The following is an 18,861-nucleotide window of genomic DNA, read 5'->3' on the forward strand; positions in this document are numbered from 1 at the left end:
TATGCTTCATTTTTAAATTAATGGCATACCTCATGGATGTTATTCGAAGAATATATTCTTCAGATAAAAATGAGATTAGAACTTTATCTTGGCTAAAGTTTATGGGAAAATAGAATGTATCATTGCTATCAGTTAAATCTTAATTATTTCTGGATTTGAGTATAGCTTTCTTTTACTTTTCAGGATAAACCATGTAGAAATGAATGTTTTGATACATTTTATATATGGCGGAACTTTGGACTTTCCAGACAAAGCTAATGTTGGGTATGTATGATTTTTTAATGATTTTAAATATAAAAGTATTAATATTTTGTGGCTTCTGCTTTGTTGAGCTTTGTTTAAAAGTGTCAATGAAGTAGAAGCTTCAATTTTATTGTCTATTTTGCCTATCTTATGTGTATTTTGGGAATATCTAAAAATAGTAAGTCACCTTATTTAGAAGAAAAGATGATCTAGCAACTCACAGTAATAAGGTTAAGAAAAGTCTATTACACTTAAATTATGTTAGAAAAACTTAATATTTGTTTTGGAAAATAGATGACAGGTTTTTATAAAATTAACTGAACTTTTATCAAATTTGGAATAATTTTTTTACTACTTTATTTTTTAATTTTAGGGTGTCAAAAGAAAAGGAAAAAAACCCTAAAATTAATCTGAGAATATAGGCATCCTAAAGATTAACGGGACTTCCCTGGCAGTCCAGCGGTTAAGGTTCCACACTTCCACTGCAGGGGGAGTGGGTCCGATCCCTGGTCAGGGAGCTAAGATCCTGCATGCCGGGTGATGTGGCCAAAAAAAAAAGTAGTATGATTCTTTAGTACTCTGGTGAAATGCCGTCTAAGCTGCTGAAATCCTACTGGAGAGTGAAATCTATCTTGCTCTTCTAATTTTCTGAATGTTCTCTCCTTTTATTGCTATTCTAACATCAGACAAATGAAGGCTGCTCTTTTAATTTTAAATATTCATTAGTTCCTTTAGTTATAAACTGAATAAATATGATTTGGGGGAGAAGGTATCATGAGTCAAAGGGATTAAGTACTGAAGTTTTGCCCCTGGAAACCTATAAGAAATTTTATCATGGTATCAAGGCTTGTAGCTTTCCTAAGTACCTAAAGTATGTGTGGGTACTCAGAAATACTTGCCAATTGAAAGAAGCAACGGAAACCCTCTGAATCATTGGATGCCATCTCCAATCTTATGGTCATTTGTAGGCATTTTCAATATGATAAGCATCAATTAGTTGCCCTCCCCCTAAATTTTTATTATTCGTATTTGTTGTGAAGAGTTGTAACTTCTACAGCCTTTGAAGCAGTTTCCTGGGCTTTGTTGCATATGACTAAGAATATGAGGGGAGTTCGATTGAAACATCTCCAAATTTACTTCGTGTTATTCCCCACAAATCAAATCAAGTTATGGGCTTTCAACTTTTGACCTATGTCCTTTTTATAATCTATAAAGAGTATCTATTATGTAGAGTATAAAGTTAGAATTAAAATAATTAAGATTGGGCTTCCCTGGTGGTGCAGTGGTTGAGAGTGTGACTGCCGATGCAGGGGACACGGGTTCGTGCCCCGGTCCGGGAGGATCCCACATGCCGCGGAGCGGCTGGGCCTGTGAGCCATGGCTGCTGGGCCTGCGCGTCCGGAGCCTTGCTCCGCAACGGGAGAGGCCACAACAGTGGGAGGCCCGTGTACCGCGAAAAGAAAAAATTAAGATTATTCTTTTTTCTAAACTATATATTATCAAAAAATTATTGTGTATTATGCCTTGGTTTTTAAATTGAAGAATTAACAATGCATCTATTTTTATTTTAGGCAGATACTCAATATGGCTGATATGTATGGACTAGAAGGATTAAAAGAAGTAGCAATCTATATTTTAAGAAGAGATTACTGTAATTTCTTTCAGAAGGTAATTATTGAGTCTTAGAAATCTTTTACCTAGTGCTTAAAGTCACCCATTATTACCTACTAGCTTTTTAACTCTGTTAGTATTGTCGTTTTAACTAATGAGAACCCTAACTGAGAAATAACTCTTAGGATGTGCTTGCAGAAAACAGAAATTAATTCAGATCATTTTAAGTAAGATAAAGTTGAGGTGGGGGTTTCCTGAAATGATATGGAAATATTCTATATAATTCAAAGGTGGAGTGTATGGTTGGGACTCGCAGTTAGGGTTTGGAACTAAGAGAAAGGAAGTTTGGGAACTACTTTCTCCGTTTATCAAAGGGCTACACAGTGCTTCATTGGTTCTTTTCCCTGAAAGGACATTCCTCCTTCCTACCACTTCTCTTTATAGCATGTACTTGGGGTGTGATATAGTTCTCTTCTACTTCTCTCCCACAGGTGCTATATGAATAGTGACTTTTTAATTTTAGTTTATGCAAATGTAAATTTATTGTCTAAAAAAAGATACTATACTATGCATTTCAAAGCCATTTTGTACATTATTCTTAGATTCACCATTGTTCTAATTTTCTCTGCTATTTTTAATTTTCTTATTTACGCTTTTCTACATTTTCTAAATTTTCTACCATGGTCATGTATTACTATTATAATCAACAAAAAACAAATCTTAAAAGAATTTTTTACATCAATAGTCCCCTCTTATTGGCTATTTGAGCCAACAATATGCATTGTAATTATGTGATTTTAATAATTTTAATCACATTTAAATTTAGATTTTTTTGTTGGATAGGACTTTTCTTATCTGTCTATAAGTTGTAGCTGAGGAATTACCCCATGTGCTAAAACAGAGTCATGAACTGGGTCTACCACCCCTACCAACCCTTCAAGGTTCACAGAGAAACAGTTAAACTCCTTAGCTACCTTTAATCAACCATTCATTCCAGCCTCTATAAGTAAGGGAGCTAGAAGAAGGAGCACAGTCTGTGGTGTCCTCAGCATTGCAGAAAGTGGAGAATCCTGGTGAAAGACTTTTCCTTCTCTTTCATCTTCCCCCCATCTTCCCAGCCAAGAGAAAGTTAAGAGCCTGTTCCAAATAAAGATTAAAGTTAGGGGTATCTGCAGTGAGGAGATAATGTCTTCTCAGCCCCGAGATGGACATCTATCATATCTGTATAACCAGTCCACTCTGGAACTTCCATCAAAGAAGAAAAGAAAGTACTAAGAGATTTCTTGGAAGAGCCTGGAATATGTCTCAGGAACCAGTGAGAATATACTTGAATATGGAGATTTCTTAAGGGAGGAGGAGGCTTGCTGGAGAAGCCAGTACTAGCCTGGTGACTAGAAGCAATAGTTATTGTCATAGATAGAAAAAAATAATGGAGAGTCCATTCCACACCCCAATTATACATGGTATGCAGGGAAGGAAAGGGACCTTAGTGGTTCAATGAAGATTAGAAGAGACTGATACAGGGTCAAATGACAGTGTCCCACATAAGGAGGCATCAAGCATCATGAACCCTAGAAGAACCTTTACCACTGAGAGGTTAGGGTGAAGTCCAGTCTCTCTCTTAACAAGCCACCACATTAGCAAAGGCCACCAACATCTGGATTAGAGTAGTAGTCAAGGACATCTTCCTATTACCATGTTGGTCACTGGTTAGTTACATAAGGTGACCATAGCCATCCATAACCCTCTTCCACAGGAGTTAGACCCACAAAACGGAGGAGCAAGAGACCATGTTCTATTCTCCATTCCAGATCTCCCCAAGTAAAAGTGTAGTCAGTGATGGGGAGTGAAAGATTTAAATCGAGTATGAGATAGGTGTTTAAATAGTACTATACTGAATTTCAATACCAAAAGTAACCAGAAGGTACTGGAATTTGCCTATAATCATTAAAATATGGGAAAAGAGGGAATTTGACACAGCATGGTTGATAGCACTAATTGGGGAAAGAAAGTTTTGTTAGTATCTCCTTTAAACTGAGACTCCTCAATAAACCAATTGCATGAAACATTTAAAAAATAATCTCTTATATGTATTGTCTTTGGACCATTGCCTCTACTTTTTAGTATGTTCATGAGTATACACAGGTTACATGCAGCTTCTTATATTTTACTTTCAATAATTCACTTAATTTTAAAAATACAAAAGGCATATTTGTTGCCATTAAAACAACAGAAGATGAAATGCTTTTAAATTATCAATATGGCATTTTGTTGAAAATTTTACTTTATTTTGATGAAGTCTGTATTACTGTGGTAACAGATATTTGAGAGCAATTTTTGTTTTTATTGACTTGATCTTTAAATTATTTGCTTTACATATTTTAACAATATATATTTTGATATATTTTTGAATGTATAATTTTTAACTTCTAGATCTCAATTATGCAGTTTCTTGGCAGTGACTTAAATATAGTAAATCTATAATAGCACATGCCACAGTAATATATGATGAGATATAATATGGTGGTTAACTGGCCCCAGAACTCTTGGCAAGCTAGCTTCAGTCATTTCATTAACTTCACAATCTTGCCTTTTTTAAAAGTAAATTTTAGAACTTCGTTTGTAGGATTATAGTGGGTTTTACATTATGTTTTTTGCCACTGATTTAAAAATATATCTTAGGTTATAATTTAAATATATGTCTTCCCAAATTTTACAAGCAGGTTTTGAAGATGACTAAAGGTCAGTCATCCTATTACAAAGACACTTAGGATATCAGCATTTCCATATAAGTAAAATTCTTAGAAAGCTAAAGTTATCCCTTTAAGCCAGGGGTAAGTATACTTTTTCTATAAAAGGCTAGATAGTTAATATTCTAGGCTTTGTGGGCCATACAGTCTCCATCACAACTACTCAGCTTTGCTGTTGTAGACCAAAAACAGCTATGGACAATATGTAGATGGAACAGCATGGAAATGTTCCAATAAAACTTTATTCACAAAACAGTGGTGGGCTAGTTTTGGCCCACAAGCTGGTTTGCTAGCCTTTGCCTTTAAGCAGCAAATTATTTTGCATTTTAATATTTTGTATGGAAATTATTCTTAAGTTATACATCAAGTAGTGGACTTTGTGTTGTGGAGGGCTGGTTATTCCTAAATAAAATTAGATTGCTAGACTTCTTAACTCTTGTGCTTACTTTTTTTTTTTTTTTTGGATTTTTCATATCTGTCTAGTTTCCTTTGCTGAGCATGTTTCCAAGGGTCCACCACATGGACATTAATTCTTGTGCTTACTTTTATAATTTTTTATGCTTCTGGATGCTTTTAGGTTGTCAATTATGTCTATACCAGTAGTCTCTTCCCTCATACTACTTTTATCTTATCTGAAGTGGGTCAGAAAACCAAATTATTTAACTAAGTAGAATTACTGTATAATTTATATAGCAATAGCCATTTCTGATTTTAGGACAATTTAGAGTACCTTCAGTTATCTCAAAGGGAATAACTAAATTGTTGATGTGCAAAAAAAGGTATTTACAGTTAATTTCCTAAGTAGTATGTAACACCTTTAGGAGAAGGGTATTAGGAAATCAAATTAATAGCAATTTGTAATTTTAAAAGTTGGGGGACTTCCATAGTGGTTAAGAATTCGCCTGCCAATGCAGGGGACATGGGTTTGATCCCTGGTCCAGGAAGATCCCACGTGCCATGGAGCAACTAAGCCTGTGCACCACAACTACTGAGCCTGTGCTCTAGAGCCTGTGAGCCACAACTACTGAGCCTGCACGCCTAGAGCCCGTGCTCCACAACAAGAGAAGCCACCGTAATGAGAAGCCCACGCACCGCAATGAAACGTAGCCCCTGCTTGCCACAACTAGAGAAAGCCCGCGCATGGCAACGAAGACCCAACGCAGCCAAAAATAAATAAATTAATAATGAAATGGAAAAAAAAATCTATTAAAAAAATTGGAAATCAGTGACCTTATTTGAAGGACTATGCTGGAGGCATTTCTGAAGAAGCTTTTGCTCTTCTCTGAGTGCAGGGTATCTTCAGATACACATTTAGAGACTATATATACATATTGGTTGATTGCTGGTCTTTATTAAGTGTATAAACTCAAATAACAACTAATGAATGTGTACAAAGAGAAGCTGAACTCTATTCACCCTAATAGGGCAATAGATGTGCTTAGGAACATAGTCTAAAAAACTGAAAATACATGGCACAGGTAATATGTAGCACATATTGAGGCTTAACACCAAGAGCAGTGAGTTCTTCACTACTTGTATCTACGTTTTATTTATTTATTGTTTTAGTTCATTACTTCTGTATATGTGCTTTTTAAAAATATGTTTATATAATCATGATCTAATTAAATTCTGTCATTTTGTTTGAGGTCAGTGTAGGACCTCCCATTGCACATGTACTTAAAGTTATATTTATACTTTAGGAAGCAGATTAGACCATATGGTTGTGTTGCAATGTGATGTGCTAGAAATTATTATACCACTTGTACTCTAGAAAATATTTACGCTAAAAGAAATTAGAATATAAACTGTGTGCGTTCTGGCAGCTAAAAGAACTCAAATGCTATGCTATAAAAACTAAAGTTTATCAGTGATACTTGATTTTAAAAGAATAACAGACTTTTGAATTACATATATTTATTCTCCAGTTTAGGTATGTAAATCAGATCATTTTTATGAACCAAATACTTTTAGCCTCTGTAAGTTGAAAAAGAATAAATGTAGTGTTTTCTGTCAATTTTAGCCTGTTCCCAGAAGGTTGGCATCTATATTAGAATGCCTGATTATTGCTCATTCAGTTGGAGTGGAAAGTCTTTTTGCTGACTGCATGAAGTAAGTGAACTGAAGTAGTGCTGATACTATTAATTTAGGGATTCTGTTCTTCCATTCTCCTAATTTTCTGGGAAATTTTAGACTTGGCCTATTTTCTTGGGCACAATGTAAATAGCTTAATGCTTAACTGGTTACAACAATTGAGGAGAAGTATTGATGTAGATATTACTCAAGATACTTGGAATCAATGTTATTTTAGCTGAACCATGGTTACTAAAATCCATGCACATAACCCAGAGTGGATTTGAAATAAATGTTTACAGAAAAGGGAGCTTAGTTAAGTCCATTATAGCACTCACAAAATTAACTGTTAGGGTTAGTCAAAACATAATATATGTAAAACTTATATTATTGAAAACCAAAATGTTACTGAATATTATAATGAAAAATATTTTCATTTCTTTAACTTGAGATTCTTTGATTTTTAACAGGTGGATTGTAAAGCATTTTGCAAGGTTTTGGTCTGAGAGAAGCTTTGCAAATGTACCTCCTGAGATTCAGAAAAGTTGTCTTAATTTGTTGATTCAGTCTTTAGTAAGTATAACCTGAATACTTTGTGTTTGTCATTTATTAAATTTTATATAGGTACTTTCTGTGTTTTAAATACAAATGTAGAATTATATTATAAAAGCAAGATGAAAGGACCAATTCCAGATAACCCAGAACCAATTCAGAGAATCTGTCTTTAAGACTCTGTTCCTCTGTACCAAATGCATTAGAATTCAGTCAGAGAATCACAATCACTAGAAAGTACACGTTGGATCATGAACAAAAGGGGCATGGTGCCAGGGTCGGTTATGCATTGGCTCAGTAGCAGGGACCTCGACTCATTAAGGTGGATTTGGGTACAACACTGAAACAGTGGCACCATTCTCTAAGAGGACCAGCCATCTACCTGCTGGCAGGTTAATTACATTGCACCACTTCATCATGGAAAAGGCAGTGCTTTGTTCGCAGTGTAATAAACATTTGCTCTGGATATGGATTTGCCTTCCTTACTTCCAGTGTTTCTAGTAAAACCACTATCCGTGGACTTACTGCCTTTTTCACCACCATAGTATTCCACACAGCATCACTTCTGACTAAAGAACTCACTTTATAGCAAATGAAGTATGGCAGTGGGCCCATGCTTACTGATTTCACCTGTCCTACTGTGCTCCCTATCATCCTGAAGCAGCTGGCTTGATAGAATGGAGGAATGGCCTTTTGAAGACTTGTTTACAGTGCAGCTACGTGGCAGTGCCTTGTGGGATTGGGGCAGTGTCCTCCAGGAGGCTGTGTATGCTCTAAATCAGTTTTTGATTTATGATGCTATTTCTTAACATAACTAGGATTCATGGGTACAGAAATCAAGGTGTGGAAATGAGAGTGGCTCCACGTATAATTACTCCTAGCGATCCACTAGCAAAATTTTTGCTTCTTGTCCCTATAACTTTAGGATCTGCTGATCTAGAGGTCTTAGTTCCAAAGAGAAGAATGTTTTCACCTATGAACACAGTGATTCCATTGAACTGGAAGTTGGGACCACCTCCTTCTGGCCACTTTGTAAATCAATAGGCAGAGAAGGGGAATTATTATTAGATTGAGCCTGACTGTTTTTTTTTAACATCTTTATTGGAGTATAATTGCTTTACAATGCTATGTTAGTTTCTGCTGTACAACAAAGTGAATCAGCTATATGTATATATATATATCCCCATATCTCCTCCCTCTTGCGTCTCCCTCCCACCCTCCCTATCCCACCCCTCTACGTGGTCACAAAGCACCAAGCTGATCTCCCTGTGCTATGCAGCTGCTTCCCACCAGCTAACTATAAGGAGAAATTGGGTTGGTGCTATATAATGTGGGGAAGGAGAAGTATATCTGGAATGCAGTACTCCCATGTCCTATGGTTAAAATCAATGGAAAAACTCAATTTAAGCAGCACTGATACTGGCCCAGATTCTTCAGGAATGAAAGTTTGGGCCACCTTACCAGATAAAGAACTATAAACAGCAGGGGTACTTGCTGAGGACAAAGGGAACATGTAATGGTTACAGGAAAAGGTAGTTATAAATACTAGGTATGACCACGTGACCAGTTATAGAAATTAGCACTGTAGTAGTTATGATGTAAACATATTCATTTCCCCTTTTTATATGAATGTTTATGTATATATTAACCAAGTATTTTTTTTCGCACTGTCTCCTTCCCCTACCATTTAGTATAAGACATGTTAACTATATCTCTGTATTTAAGTTACAGGATACTAAGGGGTAGTCTGAATCAGTTTGAAGAGAGACTTTGTATCCTATTTTAGGGAGAGGGTTAGCATGTTTGTTTTATAGGGGATGGTTGTATATGTTAGGCATTAGCATGACTTTACTTTGTCTCCATAGGAATTAACTATGATTTAAAGAAATGTGCATGCATGCCAAGTTGACAAAGGTTGGACTGTAGTGTCTCTGCAATGTGTTAGCTTGATGAGGATGAACTATGCTTCCCAGAATTTCCTTCTTTGCACTGCTTCACCTTGCCCTGTATCCTCTTTGGTTTCTCTTACCCCTGGGCCAGGGATGTGTTTAGCTCCATGATGATGGGTGCTAGCATCTCCTGAAGGACACTCATTTCATCCATGTTGGAGGCAGTGAGACCTAAAATGAGCCCATCCTTGTGGGTTATAGCTTGTGCTCTTCAGTGTCAGCTTGTCCTTACCCCTCACACTTTACATCCATCATCCTCTCTCAACTGCTTTCCCTGTGGACTTCATACTACAATACATCATCATATACAAAGAGTGCTTAACCAGCTCCCATAATTGCATAAGGTCAAATCCCTTTAACAGACTCCTTTATGTATATAAATACCTCCTAGTGGTCCCGTTTCTCTGATTGAACCATGAATGGTATTTTAGACTGGGTTACATAGAAGATAATATCTAAATCTAACTGGGAAAATAAGTTTAGGCCATCAGCTGGTGATATACCACTGCAAAAAATAAATCTAAATCTGTGTTTATGCTAATGAAGGACTTTGTTGTTTTGTTGCTTACTATTTTGCATTAGTTTCTTTGGTCATTGAATGGTTACTCTGTTCATGAGGCAAGCAAATGGCCCAGCTGTAATTCAGTTCAATAGAAGTGAATTATTATCTAGTGGATTTTTAAAAGACCTTTTGGTTCAAAATATACTTTTTATATTTTGAAATTACGTATATCATAGGTACTCTTATTTCCACTTTATATATAAGAAAAAAGAATCAGAGAGGTAAATGCTTTATTCAAGTTCACAATGTCAATAAATTATAAAACCAGGTCTTAAAACCAATTGCTGCCATTCTAAAGGTAATATAATAGATGCTCAGCATGGGCAAAGATTATTTTTAGGAAGTATGGGCCTTGACTTCAAGGAACTCACAAATTGATGGAAGGATAGGCACTTAAACAACTATGCAAAATACAAGTTAGACTATGATGAATACTAGCATTAAGTTCCATGTCAGTCTTATTTACCTTTGCAGCACCAGCCTTAGGGCAGTGCCTAGCAGACATTAGGCACTCAGTAGATATTGATAGGTAAATAAAGGAGTGAATAAGTGTAATTTATAATTCAGGTTTATACGTGGATTCACAGAAGTGAAAACAATTGATTCTGATTGGAAGGATAAGAGAAGTGATGTGAGATGAACCTGAAAATAGAGGACAATTTCAAAATAAAAAAGTGACTTTTAAATGTGACCAGGGACCTGGAGTCTGGGCAGTGCCAATATTCTCTTGTAACTGGAATGATGAGAGAAGGTAAGTCTGGGGAGAGGCTAAAGCCAGATTGGGAGGGATCTTAACTGACTGTCTCAAGAAGTTTGATTTTTTTTTAACAAGTGGTAAGTGAGTATAACTGAGGAATAAGCTCTTCATACTATGCCTCTCCCTCTCCTACAATATTTTATTTTGATTTTATAGCTCTAATCAGTTCCTTGTAAGCTTTGTGAATGCTTGGTTTTTCCTTTCAAGACAAATATAAAGATGTACATCAGAACAACCAAACTTACAAGCCTTTTGGCATTGTGGTGATTATAATGAAAATTTGAAATTTTGTCTTTCTTTGTGGATATTCAAATTTTAGGAAACCTTAATTTAATATATTCTTCATATTTTACTATAGAAATAAAATATATTTTGCTTTATTAATAAAAATACAATATTTTAAATTTTTTTAATTAAAATATGAAATATGTTATCCAAAACAAATGAAAGAAAGATTGAGCAATCTTCTTAAGTCTTCTTTGGCTCTAATTCAGTTAAACCACATGTTTCATGGCAGGCACTTTACTCTATCAGTAATATGCCTAACACTGTCATATACAAAGGGAGATAAGAAAGTGCTGCATTGGACTGTATATGGAGAATTTTTTTTAATTTTAATATGAGGGACTTTGAGCTTTTTCTCCTTCTTGCTCACTATGCAGCAGTTCAGTAAGAAGTGGCTACTCCCTCCTACCAAGTACAAACCGTTGCTTCTGGGAGGAAGAGAGAGCAGGGTAGAGGAGTTAGTAGAAGAGAGAAAGTTTTTAGAAAAGTTAGGGCTTCTAATTACTTGAACTATTTCAAAACAAGATTAAATTTTTCTGTTTCAAAATGTTTTGTTTTGTTTATGGTTTCCTTTGCTGTGCAAAAGCTTTTAAGTTTCATTAGGTCCCATTTGTTTATTTTTGTTTTTATTTCCATTTCTCTAGGAGGTGGGTCAAAAAGGATCTTGCTGTGATTTATGTAATAGAGTGTTCTGCCTATGTTTTCCTCTAAGAGTTTTATAGTGTCTAGACTTACATTTAGGTCTTTAATCCATTTTGAGTTTATTTTTGTGTATGGTATTAGGGAGTGTTCTAATTTCATCCTTTTACATGTAGCTGTCCAGTTTTCCCAGAACCACTTATTGAAGAGACTGTCTTTTCTCCATTGTATATCCTTGCCTCCTTTATCAAAGATAAGGTGACCATATGTACGTGAGTTTATCTCTGGGCTTTCTATCCTGTTCCATTGATCTATATTTCTGTTGTTGTGCCAGTACCATACTGTCTTGATTACTGTAGCTTTGCAGTATAGTCTGAAGTCAGGGAGCCTGCTCCTCCAGCTCCATTTTTCTTTTTCAAGATTGCTTTGGCTCTTTGGGGTTTTTTGTGTTTCCATACAAATTGTGAAATTTTTTGTTCTAGTTCTGTGAAAAATGCCATTGGTAGTTTGATAGGGACTGCATTGAATCTGTAGATTGCTTCGGGTAATATAGTCATTTTCACAATGTTGATTCTTCCAATCCAAGAACATGGTATATCTCTCCATCTGTTTGTGTCATCTTTAATTTCTTTCATCAGTGTCTTATAGTTTTCTGCATACAGGTGTTTTCTCTCCTTGGGTAAGTTTATTCCTAGGTATTTTATTCTTTTTGTTGCAGTGGTAAATGGGAGTATTTCCTTAATTTCTCTTTCAGATTATTCATCATTAGTGTATAGGAATGCAAGAGATTTCTGTGCATTAATTTTGTATCCTTCTACTTTACCAAATTCATTGATTATCTCTAGTAGTTTTCTGGTAGCATCTTTAGGATTCTCTGTGTATAGTATCATGTCATCTGCAAACAGTGACAGTTTTACTTCTTTTCCAATTTGGATTCCTTTTATTTCTTTTTCTTCTCTGATTGCTGTGGCTAAAACTTCCAAAACACAACCCTCAGAATGGGAGAAAATATTTGCAAATGAAGCAACTGACAAAGGATTAATCTCCAAAAATATACAAACTGTTCATGCAGCTCAATATCAAAAAAACGAACAACCCAATCTAGAAATGGGCAGAAGACCTAAATAGACATTTCTCCAAAGAAGATATACAGATTGCCAACAAACACATGAAAGGATGCTCAACATCACTAATCATTAGAGAAATGCAAATCAAAACTACAATGAGGTATCGCCTCACACGGGTCAGAATGGCCACCATCAAAAAATCTACAAACAATAAATGCTGAAGAGGGTGTGGAGAAAAGGGAACCCTCCTACACTGTTGGTGGGAATGTAAATTGATACAGCCATTACGGAGAACAGTATGGAGGTTCCTTTAAAAACTAAAAATAGAACTACCATATGACCCAGCAATCCCACTACTGGGCATATACCCCGAGAAAACCATAATTCAGAAAGAGTCATGTACCACAATGTTCACTGCAGCACTATTTACGATAGCCAGGACATGGAAGCAACCTAAGTGTCCATCAACAGATGAATGGATAAAGAAGATGTGGCACATATATACAGTGGAATATTACTCAGCCATAAAAAGAAATGAAATTGAGTTATTTGTAGTGAGGTAGGTGGACCTAGAATCTGTCATACAGAATGAAATAAGTCAGAAAGAGAAAAACAGATACCGTATGCTAACACATATATATGGAATCTAAAAAAAAAAAAAAAAGGTTCTGAAGAACCTAAGAGCAGGACAGGAATAAAGATGCAGACGTAGAGAATGGACTTAAGGACACGGGGAGGGGGAAGGGTAAGCTGGGACGAAGTGAGAGAGTGGCATTGATGTATATACACTACCAAATGTAAAATTGATAGCTAATGGAAGCAGCCGCATAGCACAGGGAGATCAGCTAGGTGCTTTGTGACCGCATAGAGGGGTGGGATAAGGAGGGTAGGAGGGAGATGCAAGAAGAAGGGGATATGGGGATATAGGTATACGTATAGCTGATTCACTTTGTTATACAGCAGAAACTAACACAATAATGTAAAGCAATTATACTCCAATAAAAATGTTTTAAAAAAAAGTTTTGTTTAAGCCTTTTTTTTAAAAAAAGCAAATTATGAATAGTTTTTAAATATAGGAAAATTGAAACAAAAATAGGCATGGGGGATAGTCACTAGGATAAAACTAAAGTTGTGTATATATTATGCTTTTAGTCCTAAGGCCAAAAGATAATTGAAGGCCTATTTAATTAACACAATATCAAAAGAATTAAATAGTATGAATCATATCGTGTTTGTTCAGTATATGGTGTTAGGACAACGACAGGAAGCTTGCTGGAAAAAATTTAAGTTGGATCTATACATTACATCCTGGTATGCCAATATACATTCCAAATGGATCAAAGATTTACAAGTAAAGAAAATGAAACCTAAAACACTACAGTTAAGTCCTGGGAGAATTAGTTTATAACCTCATCAGTGGAGTGGGGATACAAAATATAGAAACCATAAAAGAATTTGGTTACATAAAAATGGAAACTTTCTATATAGTAAAAATTACCATAAGCACAGTCAAAAAACAAATGACAGTTCATATCATACTCTTATTCTAACTTTTCTAATATAGAGAGTTCCTACCAGTTGATTTTTTTAAAATAGCTAAATGTAGGGTAAGACTAGATAGTTCACTTAGAAAATACAGATGCCTCTTAATTTGATGAACAAATCTTCAACTTCATTTATTTAAGAGAAATGGACATTAAAATTACCATGTCAGACTGTTTTCTACCTTTTAGTATGGGGGAAAAAAGGAAATTTGTACTCTTTTAACAAGGATGTAGGGAATAAGTACTCCTATTCATTCCTGGGAAGGGTATAAATTAGCACAACTTTTGCTGTGTTTTTCAAACTTCTTTTACTGACCCAGAGCAAGTTCTTTTTATGTTATAACCCAGTTAACTCACACATGTGGAACTGAAACAAGTTTCAGAAAAGAATACTTACCATATTCCATATGATGTTCTGATATTTTCTGTTTTTCTCTTTTCTATCTCTTTCTTTCTTCTTTCTTGTTTTGTCTTCTCATGCTGATTGAAAGCCACTGAATATATTTCTCTAGGTTGCTAGGGGAGAAAACTACAGTTTGGAAAACATTGCTCCGTTGAATATATGTTGGCAATGTTTTGTATCCTCCTCGTGCCCCACCTCATATCCTGTTGACCCATGTATGTACTCCAACCATTGCTGCAGCATCCAGCTGCACACAGGTATAATCTGACAGCACTTTCCCTCAGCCATATCACACGTATTTCTCACTTTCTGTCCTGAGGCTTCACTGCTGTTCTACCCAGGGTACCTACAGCTCTTCAAACCTGGAAGTGAAAGGGAATTAATATCCCAGGGGACAAACCTTGACCAATGGGAGATTGGTCAGTGATTAACCAGTGATTAAATGTTTCCCTGATCTATCCCTTGGATGAATAATTCAAATTGTATTCTCTGTGGCTCTTCAGAGGGCCCCCAACAAGATTGATCCCCAGTTGCCTACAATAGCAAATGCTATATCACTGTTTCTCAAACTTAAATGTATATACACAACACTTCAGGACTGGGTATTCCCTGGTGGTGGTCCAGCAGTTAGGACTCAGTGCTTCCACTGCAGGGGGCACAGGGTTCAATCCTCGGTTGGGGAACTAAGATCCCGCATGCCGTGTGGTATGGCAAAAAAAAAAAAACACTTCAGGATCTTGGTTGAATGTGGGTTCTAATTCAGTAAATCAGAGGCGGAGCCTGAGATTCTACATTTCTAACAAGCTCTAGGTAATGGTTGCTGTGGATAACACTTTGAGTAGCAAGGAGCTGGAAAACATACCCTTCCACTGGCTTTCCCTCCTTCCCTGTTTCACTCTTGGGTCATCTTGGGATCACTTGCGTACAGGCCTATTTCTCAGGCTCAGTTATTAGGCAGAACCCAGGATAAGACAAGTAGTATTAACCCAGCAATTTTATTTCTAGGAATTTATCCTATAGATATATTCACATATGTGTGAAATAATGTTATCTACAAGGTCATTCATTACAACACTGTAATAACAAAAACTGGAAAGAAATATCTACAAGTAGAGGACTGGTTGTATGACTTCTGATATATCCATATTATGGGCTATTCCATAGCTATTAAAACAATAATAAGGCTCTTTATATTGTGATAAGAAAAATATTCAAGGTATATGCTAAGTATAAAAGGTAAAGTACAGAGTACTGTGCATATTAATGCCTCCATTTGAGTAAAATAAGGGAAAAATTACTTTTTTTGTTTGTATATGCATAAAATAACTCTGGAATACAGAAAATAAATAATATTGATTGGGACAAGGGAAAATAGGTGGCCGGGGACAGGAAGGAGTGGGTGACTTTTCTTAGTAATGCCTTTTATATAGTTTTGAAATTTGAACCATGTGTTAACTATTGAATTTAAAATTTTATGTGTTTTTATATATGGAATCTAAAAGAAAAAAATTTTAATGGTTCTGAAGAACCTAGGGGCAGGACAGGAATAAAGACGCAGACATAGAGAATGGACTTGAGGACACGGGGAGGGGGAAGGGTAAGCTGGGACAAAGTGAGAGAGTGGCATGGACATATATACACTACCAAATGTAAAATAGATAGCTAGTGGGAAGCAGCCGTATACCACAGGGAGATCAGCTCAGTGCTTTGTGTCCACCTAGAGGGGTGGAATAGGGAGGGTGGGAGGGAGACGCAAGAAGGAGAAGATATGGGAATATATGTATACGTATAGCTGATTCACTTTGTTATACAGCAGAAACTAACACACCATTGTAAAGCAATTATACTCCAGTAAAGATGTTAAAAAAATAAAATAAAATTTTATATGTTTGGTCTAGAAGTATATTACATTTTCTTCCTTCTTTGAACCTTAAGCTACTCTTAACATTTAATGTTATCATATATTCAGATCAGTATGGAATAAGATCACATACCATCTGTTATCATTTATGTCCATGTTTTAGTTTTCCAATAGATTTCAAGCTAAATTATGACAACTATACATCTGTATTTTTAAAAAGATATTGCTTGTAAGCTGGCCATTTGCTGTTTGAGGAGAGACAGGTTGATTGGCAATTCTACTGAGTTATTGCTTTTATGATTTTCTTCCTGAGCTTAAATAAAGTTAATAATCCCCAAAAAAGAAAAAGATATTGCTGTCAGAGCACATAACATTATGTATATAGTAAGCACTTTGTAGATACCTGCCAAGTTTATTTGAATACTCTACATTTGTCTCTAATATCAGAACAATGCCTATAGTAGAGCAAATTGGGCTTATTGCCTAAAACTCTTAGTAACTGCACAGTTACTCAGGAAGTTACCAGAGGAGGAAAGGATAATGGTAAATTATAGTAAAAATGTAAAAAAAACTTTTTAAAGACTCAAATTATAGCAAAGTATGATTTTTTTACTCAAAGCAAGGGAAGTATAGAATACATTTCAGAAGAATTCTTGGTAAATGGGTAAAATTTTTAAAGTTTTGATGTTCAAGGATTAAACTTAATTTAGCTTACGAATTCACTTACAAACTCTCAGTCTCTGTTGATGCTCAGAGATCAACAGATGTTTGTGTCTACTGTGACTCAGTTCTGTACTAGGACCTGTGGTTACAACGGTGAGCCAAAACAAACATAGTTTCACATGCAGTAAACATACAGCCTAGTGAGAGAGATGGGTATTAATCAAGTAGTTATTTCATGATTGAATAATTACAAATGAAGTAAGTGCTCTAAAAAGAAGGGACAGGTTCTCTGATGGCATGTGTAAAAGGAATCTGAAGTAGGTATAGAGATCAGGGAAGACTCTGCTTGAGGATTTCAAGCACTGTCATTTCCAGATTTACTAGTTATTTATTGCTGTGTAACAAACCACCCCAAAACTAAGTTGCTTTAAACTAAAATTTATTCTCTGTGGATTGACTGGGTGATTTTTCTGCTTATCTTGCCTGAGCTCAGTCCTGCAGCTGCTTTCAGCTGGGGGCTAAGTTGGAGGCTGGGCCTCCCACTCCCTGTGGTCTTTCTTACCAGGCTTCTTCATGGCTTCATGGTCCCAGAACCAAGAGGGTAAAGATAGAGGCTGCAAGGCTACTTGAGGCCTACGCTCTGAAACTTGCACAATACCACTGCTTGTGCAAGCAAGTGAACAGGCCAGTTTAGATTCAAGGGATGAGGAAATAGAGTCCACCTCTTGATGAATTGAGCTACACAGAATTTGTGGCCATTTTTTTCAATCTACTACAATCGATCAGATAACTATTTATTCAATAAATCATTATTTCCTAAGGATCGTTTTAAGAATTAGAAATCAAACATGAATAAAATATAGTAATTTTAAGTTGCCATTTTTTCCTTTTCCTTAGAGCACATGGTATTTGTGAATTGTCATTTCATTTTTTATAGAGATCAGTATTCATGAACATTTTTTCCTATGGTATAAAAATGAATTGTTATTAAATAAATAATATAATATAAAAAGAAGAGTCTTACCTAATTAGAAAGGAAGAAAAAGTCACTGGGGTTTATAAGTAATTTTTAGCCTTTCTAAATTTGTAATAACATGTATTTTATAGTCAGAAAAGAATTAAGGCTATGTCAGTGTAGCCATGCAGTTATGAATGATATCTATAAGCACAAGAATTAATTCAGTAGTGAAAAATCTCAGGGAAGTCAAGCTTTTCTTTGTAGTTATAACTTTGCTCTCATGTTTGTTTTAGCTGTCTTTTAAAGGTGATTTGCTTCCAGCTCAAAGTTTGCCCTTCTGGATAATTTTGAATGAAGTAATAAATATGTAAAGCTAATGACAAAGATATTAGCTACCTGGAATTTTGGTTTTTGCAGGCAGTGTCACAAGAAAACAAAAGTATTTAATTTGCTTGGAAAGTTATTTTTATGAGCAGTAATCTAACTTTTTTCCCCAATATTTTCAAAATTATAAGAATGATAAGAATGCTGCTTTTCTTCTGATGGAAAGTGACAGGCTAATCATCAGTTTACCCAGAGTGAAGTGGACAGAAGCAGCACTGACGATGGCATCTCAGCTCCAAGAAGAATGTATTGCATTTATTATAGAAAACTTCTCCAAGATCATTCAAAGCGAAAATTTTGCTCTCCTCTTACAGGTACTGCATCTAAAATTATACCCTATATTTAGTCCCATCTTTGTGTTCTGATTATAATTATGTAAGTTTTCAAATTCAGGTTGCCTTTGATTAAATTAGTATGACTTAAATAAATTCCATAGCAGATGGCATGTTTGCATAGCATTTAGGGCAGTGATGGACAGGATTTTTGGCTCATAAAATAATGAAGGGAGGAGGGGACAGGTTGAGTGCCCTGGCAAGGCACAGTGTAACTCTGGCAACTCCAGC

The 18,861-nt window shown here is 35.6% G+C and overlaps 1 protein-coding gene across 2 annotated transcripts in view; it reads left to right on the plus strand.

The window, feature by feature from the left end:
• Positions 1-18,861, plus strand: part of BTBD8 (BTB domain containing 8) — a gene marked incomplete at its 5' end in the record, with an annotated part of 89,830 nt that overhangs the window by 54,319 nt on the left and 16,650 nt on the right. Inside the window, 5 exons of one of the 2 annotated variants that reach the window (XM_079696426.1) lie at positions 184-268; positions 1,819-1,911; positions 6,625-6,713; positions 7,145-7,247; positions 18,430-18,612. In XM_079696426.1, the coding sequence (XP_079552552.1) occupies positions 184-268; positions 1,819-1,911; positions 6,625-6,713; positions 7,145-7,247; positions 18,430-18,612 (553 nt within the window). Of the gene's footprint in view, positions 1-183; positions 269-1,814; positions 1,912-6,624; positions 6,714-7,144; positions 7,248-18,429; positions 18,613-18,861 lie in introns of both variants that reach the window. The other variant, XM_079696425.1, reaches the window with a different exon arrangement.

The sequence above is a fragment of the Hyperoodon ampullatus genome (assembly GCF_949752795.1).
Source record: "Hyperoodon ampullatus genome assembly, chromosome: 2".
Classification (NCBI taxonomy): domain Eukaryota; kingdom Metazoa; phylum Chordata; class Mammalia; order Artiodactyla; family Ziphiidae; genus Hyperoodon; species Hyperoodon ampullatus.